Source organism: Falco biarmicus, chromosome 8 (genome assembly GCF_023638135.1).
Source record: "Falco biarmicus isolate bFalBia1 chromosome 8, bFalBia1.pri, whole genome shotgun sequence".
In the NCBI taxonomy this organism is placed as follows: Eukaryota; Metazoa; Chordata; class Aves; order Falconiformes; family Falconidae; genus Falco; species Falco biarmicus.
Window position 1 is genome coordinate 55,609,702 of NC_079295.1, and position 19,233 is coordinate 55,628,934.

Sequence of the window (19,233 nt, forward strand, 5' to 3'; positions counted from 1 at the left end):
CACAAGCTGCTGGCCGAGGTGACACCCAGCAGCAGCCAGGACAGGAGCTTTTGCAAAGCAGGAATCACCCAGACACAAACCCCAGCTACTGCCACTTCTGCTTTCAGGGACTCCTGGTGCTTTGAGCAGGGACTAAGTGTGGCTGTAAGGGCACCGGTGGGTTCCCGGTGTAAAGTAAAAAAAGCAAAACTCAGAGTTAAACAGTATAAGATCATGCGGTGGTTTCCTTTGTAACAGGTATATGGCATCAGGAAGTTTTTTGTATTAATGAATTAAATAACAGAAATATTAGTTCAAGATGGTATATCGATAAGGAAATATTTTTTCTGTGTTATGAAATTTGGGTTATGTGCCAGGGCGAAGCAGGAGATACCGGGGAGTTTCCCTGTGTTCTGACACTTACCCCTCCTGGGCTGTAAACCAGGGAAAGGGGATAATTGTGCAAAATCAAGGTTAGAACAGAAATTCCTTCATCATCCAGTCATGACCCTGACTTTCCCACGTATGTTCCCTGCATGTTTTGATCAGTATTTTCTCTGGTATTTCAATAACTGTAAACTGTCATTCTAAGAACCCACAAGTTACAACATTAAATAATGTTTTCAGATATGCTTATGTTGTTTATTTTAAGGATATGTCTAAATGGATCCTTCTAATTGCTCCATGGAAAAACAAGTTTACTTTATGGTTTGAGGGTGTAAGACTGGCTGTCATATTACTTCTGTATTTGTATGAGTGACTATTCAAATGGTTGTGATAAGCTACCGAGCCTGAAGAGCTACAATTAGATGTTTCCAGAAGCTTGTGCCCTGTCAGTCAGCACAAGGTGCTACAGATTTTGTAAAAACACTGCACTGAGCTACTTGGAAAATTTCAAAATGAAATATTTGTTAAAATAATGCCCATTTTCCCAGCATCAGAATAGCAGGTTTTGTGTTTGGTTGGGTAGGGGTTTTTTTCCAAAACTTTTTGGATGTTTTAATCTCAGGTTTTAATAAAACTGTTTAGAAATGTGCTGGAAAGTCACCTTTGTTACTTAAAAAAAAAAGTAAAAAAACACAGTGTGTGTTAAATTGTGTGTTTGAATCCATCTCTATAACTTATTTGATGAAAAACACTTCTTTCGAAAGAACAGACTCAATGAAGTGAATAGACATATGGGTACTGACTGATTTTGTTGTTAAAAGAAATGCAAAATCCAAAATGAAACCTTGTTTTCAGCACTTCCAGAATTGGAAGAAGACAGAAGTAGCTCTCCTTCCTGAAACCAACCTGCTTCATCAAGGTGCTCTCCCAGCAGTGCAAATGAAGGTGCTTATTCAAACTTGCAAACAAAATCCAGGAAGATCCTTCTGGTGTTTGGTATAAAGCCATTATGCAGGTGATTAACCCATTAATTTTCAAATGTGTACGTTGTCAAACATGACAAAACAAACGAGAGGAGGATGAAAGCAAAGTTACCAATTACGACGTTGTACGAAGGAGTCAGCCCGGATTTAAGTGACAGACCTTTCTCTTCCCTTTAGGTTAATATTGCTTAAATTGCACCGAGCAATTTGCCACATATGATGCAAGTTAAATACCACTCCTGCAAACTCCGTGGAGAGTTCTGCTGGCTCAAAGCACTTACAAGTGGCAAGACTGAATCAACCAACTTCAATTGAAATGTATATTTGACTGGATATTGCATTTCCTTTGACTTAAAATGCAAATTGCAACTGACTCAGATCTAGCTCTGGATGTGGGAAATGTGATTCAAAAGTCATTCAATCAAATGGAAGTCAGGACTCCACAGCTTAGTTTCTGTTTCAACCACTGACTTTTAAAACTAAGGTTAGACAATAATCTTTTTATGCCCTTGTCTTTGTGTTAACCAGCTTTTAATTTAAGACTATAATTTTAGGAATAATTTGAGATCTCAGCAACAGAGATTCTCTTCTATGCAGTTGCTATAAATGCAGAGTGAGAGATGTACACACACACACTTTAAAAAAACTGTTTGGGAGCAGATCTCGAGGGTTAGTATGCTATTGTTTGATGAAGATACAATTTGGAGAACATAAGGAGTTTGTTTGGAGGTAACCAAAGAAACCCTGGCACTATCCACCTTACAACTTGTCAGATATCTTGAACATATATAATAAAACAAACATTTTCAGAGAGCAGCAAATAATTTTCAAGGCATCAATCTAGAGATACCAAACACCCATTACTCTGGATATCCAGATTAAATTTTAAGGCTGAAAAAGCTGTCTGGTGTTCCCCTTTAAACACAATTATGTTTTTCCCATTTAACTGGTGATCAGATTTTTTCAGATCTCCATATTATCAGTCAAGAAACTTCAGTGGAACAATAACCTAAAAACTACAAACATTTTCTCCTACACTATTACTAACACTTGCATGAGAAAGCAGAAATTTCAATCAAAAAAGTAGAATTTCAATCATCATTACTTTTTTATTTTTCTAATTTTTTTTTTTTGTACCAAGCCATTCATTTCACTTGGATCATGGAAGTGAAAAAGTTACTGTCGTTGGCATTTATACTTTTTTCTGTTCCTGGCACTACTGAATTTGGGAGGTGGTAGTGGGGATTTTAATTATGTAAGATAATTCTTTTAATTGGAAAACTTAATATCCCCCTGTTTATACTTTCTTACATTCTTGATTTCAAAAACGATGCTGTTTGTTTGTTTTACAAAATCCAAGTTTGGCCTGAACAAGCCCATAGAAGAGCCAGTTAATAAAATTACTCAGTATTTATGCTTCTCGCTACAGATTGCACAGAGCTAGCAGGAGAATACACACATGAAGGAGTGTCTGTCTCTCTCACATCCAACACGGGATGATCTCATGTTTCTCGTGCCTTTTATATTGTTGCTGGAAACATTTACCTGGAAAAAAAAAAAAAGAAAAAAAAAGGAAAAAGGAGACAAGAGTTGATTTGCCCTCCTGACAGAGACATATACTCTGTGGCGGTTAGAAAATTCTGTTCTTCCCTCGTCTCTGTAGGTTCTGTGCTAGTGCCATCCCTCTGTTTCCAACAGTGCTCAGCCTCTGCTGCTTGTATGCTACGCAAGAGCCAGCCTGTAGCCTGGTAGAAGGACTGAAGAAAAAACACTGGAGGGAAAAGAAGTGGAATTGGGTCTGAAGACTTGGAACCCTTCTGCTCCTTGCATTGTAAAGCCCTTCCATGGGAGTTAGAGCAACCTAGCACGAGCTAGGAAAGCAGGCTGCAGCGAGGGCAGGAGGAGACAAAGGGGGGCAGAGGCTTCCCTTGGGAGCAGGAGGGAAGGCACCCTCAGCGAGGCGAGATGGGAGCTCACAACCAACCCTTCCACATCTGGGCAGCACTCCAGCGTCTGCTGAATCAAGCCCAGGGCTGGAGGCAGCGTTTAAAGCCAAAGTGGGGGCAACAGAGGTGAGTGGGGAGACAGCCGTCTCCCTGGCCATGGGCTGCTTGGAAGAGATCCTGAGTGCTCGGGAGAGAGGGAGCAAATGCCCTTCTTCCAAGCGTGGCTGCTGCTCCGCATGCCGTCCCATTCCTCCTTCTCCCTTGCCCACCTTGCGGGCATGTCGCCAGGCTGAGGAAGGCACACCTCTGCGTACAGGACCGTGCTGCAGTCAAGGGTGGCCAGGGAAAAACATGTGGCAGTCACAGACCATTTTCAGCAGCCTCCTGGGGTCACCAACAAAGATCTGAAGGAAGGGGCAGCAGGCGCCGCTTCATCCAAGTGTTGTTCCATGTGGGCATTTACTACCTTATTCTCACCCACTATCCTTCCCATGCCAAGGCCAATGCAAAGCCAAGCCTGACCCCTCTGTATCCTTTAGGACCCTCTGGCCCCTGCAGCACACGCTATGCTTGCAGTGAGGTTCTGCATTAGAATCCAAGCACCAGTGGGCACTGTGAAGGTAAATCGAGGACACCTATGCCCCGTGATTTGCTCTGTGCAGTTTGTAGCCTGCAGAAGCTGCTTTTCTTGGCATCCGCCACCTTGAAAGAGAACAGTTTGCATTTGGCTGCAAACTGATCTGCAGAAGGAAAATACACACACACACCCCAAAATCTGATGTTATATGCTAGCCTTTTTGCTAGTAAAGAAAAGCAAAGGGATAATCACTAACAATAATATTACCCTTGCAATAAAGACTTACTATGAGGAAAAGCTTCTAGTGTTTCCCAGAAGGCATCAGCAACTTTCATATTTATTGAGTATAATCTGCCTTTTGCATTATCCTCTTTGAATTCTACCACACCAATAATAACTCTAATCGTACCATTAGCAATTACCTCCAAGGTTTTTTGCCAGTTTCACCTTTATTACCAACTGGTAGATGTTCACAGGAAGGCATTTCTCTCTTTTCCTGTAATCATGGGTATAATTAATCTTGACCTATTTGAAACATGACCAAAGAAATCAAAATGTTACTGATAAACTAAGAATTTGTGCTTGTGAATGATGACAGAAAAAAATATGATTTAAAGCACAAATGGAAGTGCGAAAGAGGCAAAGGGTACTTTATCTTTCTGTTGTCTATGGCAGCATAGAGATGTGTTGCAAATTTAGGTGGTACTGGTCACGCTCCAGTAGATCTGGTAGGAATTTTGGATCATGCAAAGCCTTTGTTAACATATTAGACCTTGGGCTGATTAAGCCAGTGGTAATTGAATTGAAGTAGAGTTAGGTCATAACGAGGCTGGCTTTGTTGGACCTACACCGATAATGATGGAGAAGCAGAGCCAATACTGTCACTGCAGACCAAGGCTGACTAAACTATTCTGATTACTGTTCATTTGGGATTTATCCCTCTCCAACGTAGAAAACTGTTAACATAATTTTAAGATTATTTTCTTGGCGTACATAGATCTGGCTTTTGCTGTGCTGTAAAAAGCAGCAGCCCCCTCCCTCATCCCTCTCCTCCTCCCCCTGTGCAGTGCATGTCTCTGGAATCCAAACTTCTAGAGATCCAAGTGTTGCCCAAGCTGTTATCTGTTGTGGGCCAAATGAAAATTCATTACTCAGATACTCCTGCATGCTGGAGCTCTGGTTGCTGTCTAAAAGTCTCTGTGTTGTGGCTGAGAACCATCTGGAGTAAATCAAATGAAATAAAACCTCTATTAACTGAACCTTAAATATCCAGAGCTCACCATTATCACGGTCAAACAGCCTGACATTGCAAAAATGTCTTTGCTCAGTACAAATCTCTGTTTCCCACGTTTTTTCACCATTGTCACTGCTGCTCAGGAAATCGAGACAGAGCTGGTTGCCTGCATCCTGAAATATTTTGAACCACATTGTTACGTAGCCCGGTTGTGGAAGCTGACCAGTGCCAAGCCACTGAGAGGATCAGGGTCCAGCTACAAACCAAATCCTTAAACAGGGAGAGCATCTCTGAGCATCGCGGTCTTGTTAGCACCACTTTGAAATAAAAAAAACAAGTGTTGAAAAAACAATTTGATTTGACTGTAGAGTAACTGAGATTTTTTCAGATGAGGAAATGTGGGGAGCTACTATCCAAGAATTTTCCAGTGGAACAAAGTGGTGTTGTGCAGTCAGAAGAAAATGCAGATTTTTAATAAAAAGCACACAAAACTTGACTCAGTCTATTACATGAAGCAAAAACCCACGTAACCTACTGCAGTGTTCCGATGGCAAACCCTCTCTGAAAGTGCTCCCTCCCCACAACCACTGCAAGTAGCCACCTCGAGTTAAACTTAAAGAATTTTCACTTTTTTTTTTTTTTTTTAACCTTGGAGTCTATAAACAAAGTCATTTAAAACGCGTTTTGTAAGTGCATAAGCAAAGATAGTGCTCATATTGGAAAGAGGATTGTTTTCCAGAGGGAAATTATGGAAACAAGACAGTGTGGGATATTTCTAACTACCTTACTACATGAGCAGCAATATATGTAGAGAAAGAGGAAAAGCTATACTAACAGGGATCGAAGGACTGCAAACTGGCTGTTAGTGATTCTTGTCTCTCGTTTCTGAGAGGCTGTGCAAAATAAAGCTGTAAAAAATTGCTGCATGGATTTAATTTCATCATTTGCTAAATGAACATCCTTCCAGCATCTGTTATATTCGGATTTGCTTTGCTTATTACAACTTTTCGTGCAAATATGCATATATATGTATATACACACAAATAAAAATTATTACCCTTCTTAAAAACGCTTGGAGCCGATACAATCTACAGTGGAATTAGGAGCATCCAAATAAATTCCCCACCCCTGCGTAACATTGCTGGGACCCTGACGGCATTCTCTGCAGAGCAAATATCATCTCGAAATGCAATCAGAATAATTGCGAACCCCGTGAAACAACCCTGAATGTAATTAAATAAAGGAAAAGGGGGGAGGGGGGGGCGCGGGAGGGGGAATATCCCTGTAACCTTGGAGGGCTGGCTGGAATCCGGGGTGGAATGTGCTCTCTCCGGCGCTCGCTGCCCACCCCGCTCACATCCCGCGCCCGGGGTAGGAAGCGCCGGGAACGAGCTGGACAGGGCTGGGAGCACCAGCACGTTGGGAATGGGGGTTGAGCTGGTCCCAGGTCCTGCGAGGAGCGCAGCTCCGAGCTCGCACCCGGCGAGGGTCCCTCAACCACCGGGCAGAGCCGACCCCAGACCCAAAACACGGATCAGTCCCCCCGTCCTTCATTCTACCCAGTAACAATTTTAAAAGTTCTTGATCTTATGTCATTTTTTTTTTCCGGGGGGGGTGGTGGTGGGGGAATAGAAAGAAAAAAGGATGAAAATTTAAGTTTTCTGTACAGAAATGATGCTTGAGAAGCGAATAAATCAGCCGGCTGATCTCACAGACTCGGGTGCTCTCGCAGTCAATTTGTACCGAATCTAAGCCTGTACCCCAAAAGCGTTTCTCGATTTTTCTCGATGGGTTTATTATATCAGCCAGGGTGGTCAGGGAGGTGGGCAGCTGCGGGAGACCAGCGGTACATGGCAAAGCTGCCACCGTTCGGGGGGCTGGGGACAGGTTTTGAAAATAACGCCGGGGGGCTGAATGAGGAAAAACAACCGACAGCAGGTAACTGTAATTCGGGAATTGCATCCAGCGTGGGACCCATCTCCACACCGCGAATGTACTGCACAGATAATAGGATTTTCATAGCAGCTCCGTTTGGGCACGGGATAATTCAACATGTTTCCCAGCTCACAGCTCCTCTGCCTTTCCCAGATGGGTGGAGGGAAGTAGGCAAAACATCGAAAACGAATGTGTATGAAAACTGACAAATACAAGTAAAACCGGTGTATAAAAATAAACTCAGTTGCTTGTTTGTATGGGGAGGTGGGTGTGCGCAGGCAGTGTCCGGGAATAATCGGGTGCTCGAATCTGTCAGTGCAGGAGCTTTCAGTTTATAACTCTCCACACATTATTTTGCACGCTGGGGTGACTCATTTTGATGTGTTCATAACGCAGACAAGCAGGAAGGTGTGCGCGATAATTAAGATTCACTGAAGCAAGGTCGATGAACACCGTTTGCGAACGGAAAGACGGCGCGCAGGGAAAAAAGTTGGGAGGTCATGGATGGGCATTTTTTCCTCCTTTTGCTCCCTCTTAAAAAAAAAAAAAAAAAAAAAAAAAAAGAAGGAAGAGTGATGTGCGGAGCGGCGGGGGTGCCGCTCGCCGAGGCGGGGGGGCGGCTGGCCGGGCGCCAGCAGGTGCCCGGGGTGTCTGCCCTCGGGGCCCGATCCTGCGCTCTCGGGAGGCAGCGCCGGCTGCACCCGCGTCCCGGGCAGCAGGGGCCGGCCCTGGCCTCCGGGACAGAGCGGGACCCTCTGGGCTCCGGGATCGCCTGAGGGACCCCCCCGGCACCGCAATCGGCAACCGGCACCCCCGGAGTCCCGCTGTTCGTCGCAGCGAGGGGTCGCCTATCGCCTCCGCAAACCAAGTCTCCATCCGATCCTATTGATCGCGAGTTTCCTGCACGTACATACAACCTCCCTACCAGCGCTCTCCTCCTCCGAAGCTCTCCCGTGTATTTATTTTAAAAGTTGGTACCTCGGAGGGGGTGGGGTGGGGTAATAATTTTCAATCCTTCAGGGCAAAACTGTTCGCTGCTTTGAGCAAAAAGCCACCTGATCTCTCACAACTATCCCCTGGCTCCTGCCAAGCAGAATAAAAACCTGCTCCTAAGTGAAACCCCTGAGCAGAAAGAGGGAGAGAGCAACCCTCGGCGGGTGGGAGAGGAGACGCTCGCCTTACGCAATGATCACGGCTCACTGTGCACTCGCCGTCTCAACGAGCGGATGGCACCGGTGCGACACACAGGAACCACCGTCGGGTGACACAGAGGACAATTATAACGCGTGATTGCGCTGGCCGCGCATTCCCGCACCGAGCGCCGGGCGGCTTTGCCCCGTGGCACCCACCTCCCCCGCACCGGCACCGCGGGACGGGCCCCCCCGGGCGGCCGGGGGATGCTCCGGGGAAGGGACCCCCCCGCCAGCCGCCCGGCAGCTGGCCCCGCAAACAGCGATCGGCCAAAACGGCTTCGGGAACGGAGCCCAGCGGACTCCAGAGGAGGATCTAGGTGGAAGCGTCGGTAGCCAGAGCTGATCCCTCGGAAGCTCTGATATTCGGCTCGTTTTAATTCCTCTCTAGCGTCTGGAGATAAATGCATAATATCTATTATTACAACGCCTTTCTCTTGGCTCCAGGTCTCATCTGGAGCAAGGTGATGAGACAAAAGCCTCCCAACCTCTGACACATCAAATATCACCTCGGCGCACACCTCCTTTCGGCGTAAAACTTAAACATGATGCACATTCTGATTCCATTTTCCTGCCTTTCTCTCTAGTCAAATCGGGAGGCTTATGTTCCTTTCCTAAGGGACTTCCACACGCCAGCTTCACGGTGGCTCGTTAAAAAACCTCTGTGTAGAAAACGGCTTTATTAACCAAATCGGTGTAAAAGGAGGGGGAAATGCTTGTGGGGTTGTCCCTCCCGAAGAATAAACGCGCTCCCACTGCCCGCGGGCGTTTCGTCCCCACGAGGAGTCTGTAAAGGACATGAGCTGCTGCTCAGTGGACTGGACTGGGCATCGCTCGTCTAACGATCCGGATGGGCTCCCTCCTGATTTACACCGATAAGGGGAGTGGGGCGAGGGGACTGGAGGAATTGGACAGCCCTCCCGCCCGGCAATGCACCAGCACCGGCTACCGCACACTAATTGTGCTGTGGCAATTGGCGGTGGGGATGCTGCCCACGGCCCGACGGGTACCGGAGCGAGGATGCTGCGGCAGCGCCTGCCCGCCGCCTCCCTCCGCCCCCGGGCTGGGAAAGGCGAAGCGGAGGTGGGCCGGGGGGTGGGGGGCTGGGGGGTGGGCAGGGGGAAGGCGGAGCTGGCCGGGACGGGCCGTCGCTGCTGCTGCTGCTGGAGCCGGTCAAACTGCACAGCCACTTCCCCCAGGAGCTTCCCTTTCATCTCCCCGCTCCTGGCGCCTGCAAAACAGCCTCAGTTTGTCTGCAACGTCTCTCCTCCCCCTGCGCTCCCCCCTCCCCGTCCCACTCCAGCTGAGAGCCCCAGGACCGGGGCGCCCAGGGCCCGCCCCGCCTCACAGGGGCTGGTGCTGCCAGAGGCGGCGGGGGGGGGGGCTGGGGGGCGAGGGGAGTTAGGGGCTTTCTGGGCATCCTTGGGATCCGGCCGTGCTCCGGGCGACGGCTCCTGACGGCGGCCCGGTAGTGGGGAGCACTCGGGCGTCGAGCTGGGACACAGCCCCGAGGAGGGGCCGCCCCGAGAGCCAGGCGGCTCCCGCCGAGCCCCGACGGCAGAGCCCCGAAGGCAGAGCCCCCGGGACCGCCCTCCCTGGGAGCGGGGTCTCACCGGGGACACGAGGGGGGAGCCCGACGCAGGGGAAAGCCCCCGGACTCACGTCGGTTCCCCGGGCCGGGAGAATTCCCTGCTGGTCTGAGGCTGGGCGGCCGCTCTGAGATCCTGGGCAGGGGGGAAGCCTTAATTCCTCCAAACCCGATCTCGGTGAGGTTTCCGTCCCGGCTTTCAGTGCCGTGTGGGGCTTCATCCTGCTATGTTTAACTGATAGGAGGAGGATGAAGGAGGGGAGGGGTGAGGGAGGAGAGAAACCTCCAAGTTCAGACTTTAGACAGAAAATGCTCCAACCTGGTGGTGGGCTAATGCTGGGGAGGGCAAACGCCATGAGCAAACGCTGTGATGCTCTGCCATCCCAGGCGCCCCTGTGGCACCCAAAAGCCAGCCAAACCAGGCAGGATGAGCCACCTTCTGCTCTACGCTCCACAGTGCCGAGAGAAGCTTGTCCCTTGGTCCCCCTCCGTCCTCCAGCCTCCCAAAGGATGGCAGTGCAGACAAGCCTCCCCAAGCCCACGGGGACAGTGTGGGAGCTTGCCCACCCAGGCCACAGCCAGCACCCAGGGATAGAACCTGCACCCAAGGGACGTGATCAGTGTCACCATGACCTGCCCTCCTGCGAGCTCTCCTTCCCCAGGCGCCCTTCCAGCAGGCATTGACTTTGGGAGCGCGGTATAATTATCTGTAGCATTTTCAGCAGCCCCACAATGGTTTTCCACGGGCAGTGCATTGTTCTTGACACACAGGCATTGTTTCTGCATGTCCATCAATTCTCATTTACTTGTCACAGTGCAGGAAGCATGGAGAAGGGAAGGGAAGGGGAGGGGGGGAGGAGAGGGGCAAACACAACCCCACTACAGCAGCAGGGCTGGCAAGGCCGGGGCTGGCTGACTGCAGTCCTGCGTCTCTCTCAGATCTTCCAGCAAAGAGATGAGTTCTGTGGAGAAGGAGAAGCAACAAACTGAAGATAGCAAGAGCAGCTGGAAAGTCATCAGGTTGTAGGATCAGCTACTATTTTCACCCCTGGAGTAAAGCCCAAGTCAGGGCTCTGCTGTCTGAAACGTTGCAGGCTGCCTCAGCCAGATTAGTTGGGCTGAGGCAGTGAAAGGCATCACTTCTCTTTGCAGATCTTGCTTGGCTTAAATCCTTAACCCGTCGAGGTCTGCAGCAACACTGCTAGCAATAAGTAATGAGTGTGCAAACCCTACTATTAGTCCCACTGATGAGTGGGGTTTTGTAACACAGCTTCTCATACATGTCCTCCCACACTCCTCACACCTCAATCGCATGCCCCAGTCCCAATTTGACATCCGTGGCACCAGGCGAGATGCTATCAGAGTTAGGACAGGACGGGCTCAGATACTTGTTGGCTGACTGGGGTGGGGGTGAGGGGGGTAGGGGGGTTGATTGACCAGGGTTATAAGGGGTTGGGGGACCCCCGGGCCCAGTGCAGCGCACCCAGTACAGCCCCATCCTTGAGATGCTCTCTGGTTTGGCCTAGGTAGAGGAGCACAGCCCAAAGAAAATCGGCACTGGAGCAGTTCCTCTCCCAAAAGCAGCTCCCAAACTGTCCTCTAGGAAAAGGTATCATCAGCAGGCTGCAGAGGGAGTGGGAAGTCATGATTTGTGTTAACAGGACTGGGGGCTTCCAAGACTGCCACATGGGCTGACAGGAAAGTCAGGAGTCGAAATCAAGCACAAGAAGAGCTAGTGAAATCCTGCATGTTTTGTGGAAGTGAGAGAAGGAAACGTGCTCAGGGAGCAGAGTCCTGCTGCTGCCGAGGATCAAGCTGTGTCCCAGCTGGCCCTGAGGCCAGGGCTTGGGGTGAGGAGCTGTGCCACGCAACCCCTCACCTGGGCAGAGGCACTGCTGCCTTCCTGCAGTATTTTGCTTTTTAGAGCCCCAGTTATAACTTATTACACCAAAACAGTTCCCCAACTCTGCATTTCCTGGATGTTAAAAAACAACAACAACAACAAAAACCCAAAAACCCAGAGAAAGTTGCGGGCACAGCATGAAATAACGCTCGCCATAAGATTAAAATAATTATGAAAAGAACAATATGCATTTGCTTTTATCTGCGCGGTAATTAGAAACGCTTTTTAAAGGATACTCTTTATTCATACCACTGGTAGGAAGTCAAAAAGTGAGAGAATCTCTTTCACAGTACAGGTTTGATATGCCTCTTAATTAAGGGCTGCGTGCCCCTAATTTATTAAAGCTCATCCATTCATCACGTGTGTAATTGACGCTGGAAAAAAATAATAATTACAGATCTAACCTCTGCAGGGTGGTTTTGCCCGACTTGGGTCCTGATGCCGAGGGAACGCAAACAAAAAAAAAAACCTTTTGGGATGAAAAACGAGCGGCGGGGAGCAGGGGCCCGCGTCCCCCCGCGGGGGCGTCGGGCTGAGCGGGGTCCGGCACCCCGCAGCCCCTAACCAGTGACAGCAGAAAGGATCCCCATTCCGGGGGGGGGCCGCTCCGGGGGGGGCGTTCCGGGGGGCGGGGGCGCGTCGGTACTCGACGGGGCGGCAGAGGGGGCCGGGGGGGCCGGGAGGAGCCGGGCCGGCGGCGGGAGGAGGCAGAGCCGCGCTCTTCTGAAGTTTCTTCTTCGCCTAATCATCAGCCTTAATTACCCCGGCGGCTTTTTCTCTTGCTTCGCTATGATTATAGCCCTGGACGGCTCCTTAATGGCACAGCCCCGCTGGCTGCCCGTGTCATTAACTCCTAATTCATTTCGGAGCGGCGGGGGCCCCCCCGACGGCATCGGCCCGACAAAAAAAAAAAAAAAAAAGGTTTCCGCCCTCCGCGGCCCTCCGAGCCAATGGCATGAGTCACCCCGCGACGTCAGGCCCAGCGCGGGCTCTGATTGGCCGGCGCGGCGTTTACTCCACTTCCCAAAGGAGGAAAGAGCCGGGAGCCCCCAGAGGGGGGAAAAAGGGGGGCGGCCCCGCAGCGCCTCACTCGCGCAGTCCCCGCGCAGGGCCGGGCAGAGGCGCAGCGCAGCTCCCCGGGCGGCCCCGCTCCAGCCTCCCTCCGCACCCGCGATGGCTTCTCCTTCCAAGGCGAAGGAGGTTTTCTCCTCCGACGAGGAGGGCCCGGCGGCCGGCGCCGAGGAGCACCACAAAGTCAAGGTGTCCAGCTTGCCGTTCAGCGTGGAAGCCCTCATGTCCGACAAGAAACCCCCCAAAGAGCTGCCGCTGGCCGCGGCGGGGGGCAGCGCCGACGGGGCGGCCGTGGGCACCTCCAGGAACCTGCTGCTGCCTGGTCACGGCTCCCGGGACGCGCACAGCCCCCCCGGGGCGCTTACAAAAACCTTCGACACCGCCTCGGTCAAATCGGAGAACTCGGAGGACGGCACGTCCTGGATCCAGGAGGCCGGGAGATATTCCCCGCCGCCAAGTGAGTGGCCGGGGGAGCGGCGCCGGGGGCTGCGCCGGCGGCCGGGGGGCGAGGGCGGGCGGGCGCAGAGCCCCGGCCCCGAGCTGCGCTGCTCGCCGGGCGCCGGGATGCGCGCAGCGCGCTGAATATGTGCAGTACATTTTATATATGTATTTCCATCTACATGTGTGTGAGTGGTATGTGTGCGTTACGGATTTCTTCATATGTATGTTATATCTCTGCGTTCATACAGTTACAGATTGTTATACGCAGGTATATAAAAATACATATTTTTTAAAAAAACATAGAAAGATCAGGAGCTGCCTTTCCCGACACACGTCTCGCCGGCTGCCAGTTCGTCCGTTTATGTTATCTCGATGCAAGGAGAACTGGGAATTCTCCCGGTTCCTTTCTCCCTGACACCATGCGTGGCAAAGCCATCCTGTGAGGTCGGGAGGTGTCCCCGCCAGTCCCCGCCAGCCCGGCGCGGTCTCCCGCCGGGTCTCTCCCGGCGCGGTGCTTGTCTCTCTCCTGCGTTGCCTGCAGCCTGCCAGGGTTCCCCGGGCTGGGCATGACCCCTTCAGCCCCTGCCATCCCTCCCGACCCCGTCCCCACCGCCTTAGGGACACGCCAGCCGGAGGTGACAGGTCACTTCTTCAACCCTTTTTGCTGTTCGAGCTGCGCTGCTGTGTCTGCGTTGAATTGCATTTCGCTTTTGGGGACATCCCTTAAAAAAAAAAAATCAATTGCTTCTAAAAAATAAAAAAAACAACAGTACCTTCAGGAGAAGGTGACAGCCGCAGCCCGACAGCGCTAGGCTTTCTGTCGGCACCTGCGTTAACAGATCGATCCGCTCTCCCCGCGCATCCCCGACGTGCCTGATGCACATGTAACGCTCGGCTTTACTGAAGTTAGTGACTTTACAGACGCGGACTGTCCCGCCGGACAGCCTCGCAGAATTTGTTCCTGTAACCTAATATTGCAAGAAGGAAGTTTAGTGCTATTACAGCTCCTTTTTTTTTTTTTTTACAATCATTTCGATTTGGCTTTCAGTCGCTTCCTTTCCTTTGCGATAATCCCCAATTAATTTGATTTCTAACGTGCTGGGAGGAGAGCAGCCTGCCCGTGTCATTCCCTGCGTAGCTCCCGTTTGCGATTTCCATGTATCCCCAACTATGCTGGAAAAGCGTGAAAAACAGCGTGTGCTCCTACTCGAACCCCTTCTCGAAAACTGCCCAAACCCCAGACACAAGGCCTAATCTTTTCCCGGTGCATTTTTTTCCACTTCTAAATTCTTTCTCTATTAAAATCGGCGGTTCGTGAGATCTGCAAAACAGCGTTGCAAGGGCTTCAGTCGCCAGGGACTGCAGTGGGTGATGGCAGCGGGATTTGGGGTGAAAAGTGATGGTCAGGGAAGGGAAGGTCCTTCGGCCTCGTTCATCTTCCCGATTTCCCGGCGCTCGGTCCCTGGGAGCCGGTGTGACAGCAAGGGGCGATGGCCGGTTCCCCCCGGGAAGCCCGTCCGTCACGGGCGGTGGAGCGGGGAGGATGTGTGACGTTAGAAACAGCTCCTCGATTTACGATCATTAATAATCCGGGTGGGATGAACTGGGGGAAGAGCTGTACAAGTTGGATTTTTGAACAACGCGAAAAGGCAGCTGTCTCCGGGTGATGCTTTTTGTCCGGCGTTGGCCAGAAAACGGAGGACAAATAGAAAAAAAACCAGCGAAACAAATGCCTGCAGCCAGGGCTTGAGGACTGTCACGGGATAAGCGCAATGACAGGGTCAGCGATGGCGACGGTCCCCGCCGCTTATCAGGGCTGGGGGATGGGGAGGGAAGAAGCCTTTGACCGCTTGGGTGTATTCCGGGGAAATACTTACCCGGGATTTAATTTGAAAGCATGTGTTTGCCGTTTCCCCCTGCGCGTAGAAGTCGGGACAGGTCGGGCTAAGCCAGCCCGCCCGTCGCGACAGTAGCCCCGTGGAGGCTGTCCCTGCCGGGCGGCCCCTCCGCGCCCCGGGGGACAGGAACGGGCTGCCTTTAAAGAGAGACTGGGATAACGGGGTGACCGGTAGGGAATTTAGGGTCCATTCAGTGTCGTTTGAATTTAATGCTAGTTTTGGAGCGAACCGACTGTCACGGTGAGCACCGTAATTAGTAAAATGCCCTCGTGTGATCATAAGACGGTATCTGACAAGTTGTTTTCTAAGAGGGTTTTATTTTTCGCTTTCGTTATCTAGAAGAAGAGTAAGAAGAGAAGTTTTAACTTTTTCTGCTTAGCTGTTCTCTCCCTCCCCTCTCTCAACTTTTGAACGTTTTCCTCGTGGGATTTTTTTAATTGCCCGATATGCACTTAAACAGCTTCGGGGTTCACTTTATTTTAAAAAATAAAAGGAAAGTGAAATGGGTCCAGAAAACACGACGTGCAAATACTAACAAGCGTTTGAAGCAGACACTGCAGCAAGTACAAAATTTAGCAGCCTCTTAAGAGCAGCCTGGGTGTCCTTTTCTGTATCAGGCTGGGGAGCCAGGGGAGCTGGTCGTATGCCCCGGGAGCAATCCAAAACACAGCCAAATCGCTGAGCTTTTGAAGTCAGCCACAGGGTTTTTAATCGTTCTTGAGATTGCAAAATTATTAGTGAAATGCAAAATGAGTCTAAAGACAAGTCAGCGATGTGCTGTCCCGGGCACATGTGCCTAACCTGGTTAGGGTTACAAGGCAAGCACAAAAGGTAGTAGATTTCCTGACTTTTATTGGCTACGGATGCTTGTAGCTATGTCTTCATTTTTTTAGATGGGCAAATGTCATAAAAACTAAATGTTGAATGAAATGTACACTGCTTTTTTTTTTTTTTATACTTGTTCAAAACCAGAAAATACTCCTTGAAAAGTTATAAAGCAGAAGAGAAGGTTGCTCTTGAAGAAGAAATAGTAAGAAAAATGCCCAGTTATCTAAATGACAAAAATTATCATACCCACTTCTTCAGCTGTCAGAAAAAAAAGATAGGGTTGACTTGTTGCATTTGGTGGAGAAACCCTGGCGCAGGGCTGGGCTGGGCTTGTCTCTTGCAGCACTGTTCTTTTGTGGGTCTCTTACTTTTGCCTGTATGCTCGTCCCGTGCGTTGCTGCAGTTATTCATCCAGTTCTGCAGCTACCAAGATGCTGTTCTGTGTGTTCTAGACCCCTGTGATGTGACTCCTAAAGCAATCTGCTGTGTGTGTGCCTGTGAATCCTTCGTGCCCTGATTGCCTACAGGCTGTCCCTTTGAAATCACTGAGGCAAAATTTCACATTTCCAGGACGTCTGCTGAAGTCCTGTGAACATAAGTTTGGCCAGAAAAATATTTCCAGAACCACTTGCAAAAGGATCCCCTGTTTTGAGGGTATTGCCTGGTGGGACACTCCCTTAACCCCCCCCGCTCCCTTCCCACCCCAGCCCTCTCAAACGCGGCATCTCTCCAGAGCACTCAGGTCCCCCTGCGTTGTGATAACTGGCCTTTCCCTTCCTTGCAGGACACCTGAGCCCCACTGCCTGCACCCTGAGGAAGCACAAGACGAATAGGAAGCCCCGAACCCCATTCACCACTTCCCAGCTGCTGGCTCTGGAGCGCAAGTTCCGCCAGAAGCAGTATCTGTCCATCGCCGAGAGAGCCGAGTTCTCCAGCTCCCTCAACCTCACAGAGACCCAGGTCAAAATCTGGTTCCAGAATCGGAGGGCCAAGGCCAAGAGACTGCAGGAGGCTGAACTAGAGAAGCTCAAAATGGCAGCGAAGCCCATGTTGCCGTCGGGATTCAGCCTCCCTTTCCCCATCAACTCTCCCATCCAGGCTGCCTCACTGTATGGAACATCCTACCCTTTTCACAGACCTGTGCTGCCTATCCCGCCCGTTGGACTCTATGCTACTCCTGTTGGATATAGCATGTACCACTTATCCTAAGAAGATCAGAAAGACAAAGCGACAGTGAGACAGACTTCCTGGTGGATCATGTCCGACCCTGAGAAGGCAGTACCCCAGCCAGTACTGGCTGTTCTTTCTGCACGCTTCTATCTGCCATCCTGAGTGTACGGGAGTTTGCGTTAGCAAAGCAAGACATCCTGTACGCTATGGGTTGGGTGTCTTCTGAGCGTGCTCTGAGCGCTGAGAGTCTGATCCTCAAAGAAAAAAAATGTAAAAACAAACAAACAAAAAGAAAAAAACATTTGAGCAAATTTAGGGGTTTTATACAGTGCACGTGAAACTAGAATAAAAAAGAACAGGTGAAAAAGCAATCTCATCTTAAAAAGGCAGAGATTTCCAGATGCCTTCCTGATGGGGCCCAACACATGTTTAAAGTAAGAGGGGTGCATGCCCTAAACCCACACTCTTGTTTCCATCAGTTAATTTGGTGGCAAGGGGGAGGGAAATAAAAAGGTGTAATCAAGGTTTTGTTGTTTGTTTTTTGTTGTTTTGTTTTTGTTTTTTTTTTTTAAAGAAAGCAGAGCCCTTAGCTAGAGACACCGTGTAAATAGAAACTAGACCCAGTAGAGTCTGAGTGAAGTTCAGAGCCAGCAAGTTCCTGCATTTCTGGGGGTAGGGAATATTTTTGCAGTCCGAACCTCGACAGATGTTTGCAAGGAGATGAACAGTGGGGCTCCTAAATGTAGAGCGTGGTTTTCTCCACCGTAGGCTCCTGTAATGCCTTTATCTGTATAAATAGCTTCAGCATTTGTAAAGCACTGTGAGGGGAGGTAACATGCAAGGGAGGGTTATTAGGCAGGCTGGTCGTTATCTCTTCCTATTGGCATGCTTAGAAATTTTTGGCTACAGCCAGGTAGTCTTGGCTCTGCAATGTTCATTGAAAATGAGAAAAGAGGGAAGGAAGCTTTCTGGGGAAAGAAGATGTGGGTTGTTTCCACAGTGGTGGTGAGCAAAGGATTATTGAACACTTCTGGGACATGTCTGTTTTTTTGGGTTTTTTTTATTACTATTTGCAACAGTCTCGGTTAAATAGAAGAACCCCCCGAGTCTTCCTCTTCTTCCCTTGCTAAGGATGCCAATGTAAGTGACTCATGCTTCAAGCCCTTCTTAAGAGAGATCCAGGTATCACAAACAACCCTACTAGTAGGACGGTGGGGTGCCAAGAGACTGCGTAACCTGTCTGTCCCCGTGGGAGCTCCCCGAGCGCTGGCAGTATCTTCTCCAGGCTTCTCCTTGTAACTATTGTATTATGTGTATTACTCTTGCTAAACTTTGTGAGAAAGTTAGTCCGAAGGCTGTGGAGCACTGAAGGCAGAGCTTCTCCTGGATTTACTTTCTTAGCATGTTGTTGTGGAAGAAAAAAACAGACAAAAAAGCAGAAAAACGAGAAAAAAAAAAAGCCACGAGGTTTTGCTGGTTTTGGTTTGTTTTGACCCAGGCACTGTTGCTGCCTGGGACCCACTATAGATGAACTTTCCCTCTCCTTTCCCCTTACCCCCAATCTTCCATTATAGGAAAGTCCCTTTGAAAGGGATGCCTTGTACAATTTTATATATTTTATTGAAGATTTATTATTTCTTATCTTTTATTTCGAATTAAATTAAAAAAGAAAAAACATGTTTAATCGCGTGTGGGTCTCTTGAGTGTTTGGAGTTCTTTAAAAGGTAACTTCTCTCCGTGTGTGTTTTGCAAGGCTGGGTCAAGTTCAAAGGAATGTTTGGGTTGCCTTTATGATTACTTCCCTTTTCTGAATCTGAATTAAAGCCAAATTTGCAGCACATGAAGGTGAATTGCAAGTCAACAATTCAAAGTCGAAAGCCAAACCTTTTATGAGGTTTCCTTGTTTTTAACAACCGCTTTTAGGCGCCTCTGTTCTTTACAACATCATACTCCGGTGATGTTTCCATCACTTTTCTTAGCCCGTGCGCTTTTTTTTGCTCGGGACTCTCCCTTCGACTCGCCTTCCCATTGACCTCAAATCCATGCTTTGGTGGGAGACTAGTCTCGACCCCCGCATAGTGGGGGGTAATTTTGGACAGGTAA

The 19,233-nt window shown here is 49.7% G+C and overlaps 1 protein-coding gene across 1 annotated transcript; it reads left to right on the forward strand.

Annotated features, from left to right (window-relative positions):
- Window positions 1-12,799: 12,799 nt before the first annotated feature.
- MSX2 (msh homeobox 2) lies at window positions 12,800-18,698 on the forward strand. The gene is made up of 2 exons (XM_056349423.1): window positions 12,800-13,250; window positions 16,745-18,698. Exons 1-2 carry the CDS (start codon window positions 12,896-12,898, stop codon window positions 17,167-17,169), a joined length of 780 nt encoding a protein of 259 aa, XP_056205398.1. The 5' UTR covers window positions 12,800-12,895; the 3' UTR covers window positions 17,170-18,698.
- Window positions 18,699-19,233: the final 535 nt, after the last annotated feature.

Coding starts and splice junctions, on each gene's coding strand:
- MSX2 (XM_056349423.1), top strand. CDS start 12,896: ATGGCTTCTCCTTCCAAGGCGAAGGAGGTTTTCTCCTCCGACGAGGAG. Junction 13,251..16,744: donor GAGATATTCCCCGCCGCCAA/GTGAGTGGCCGG, acceptor CCTTCCTTGCAG/GACACCTGAGCCCCACTGCC.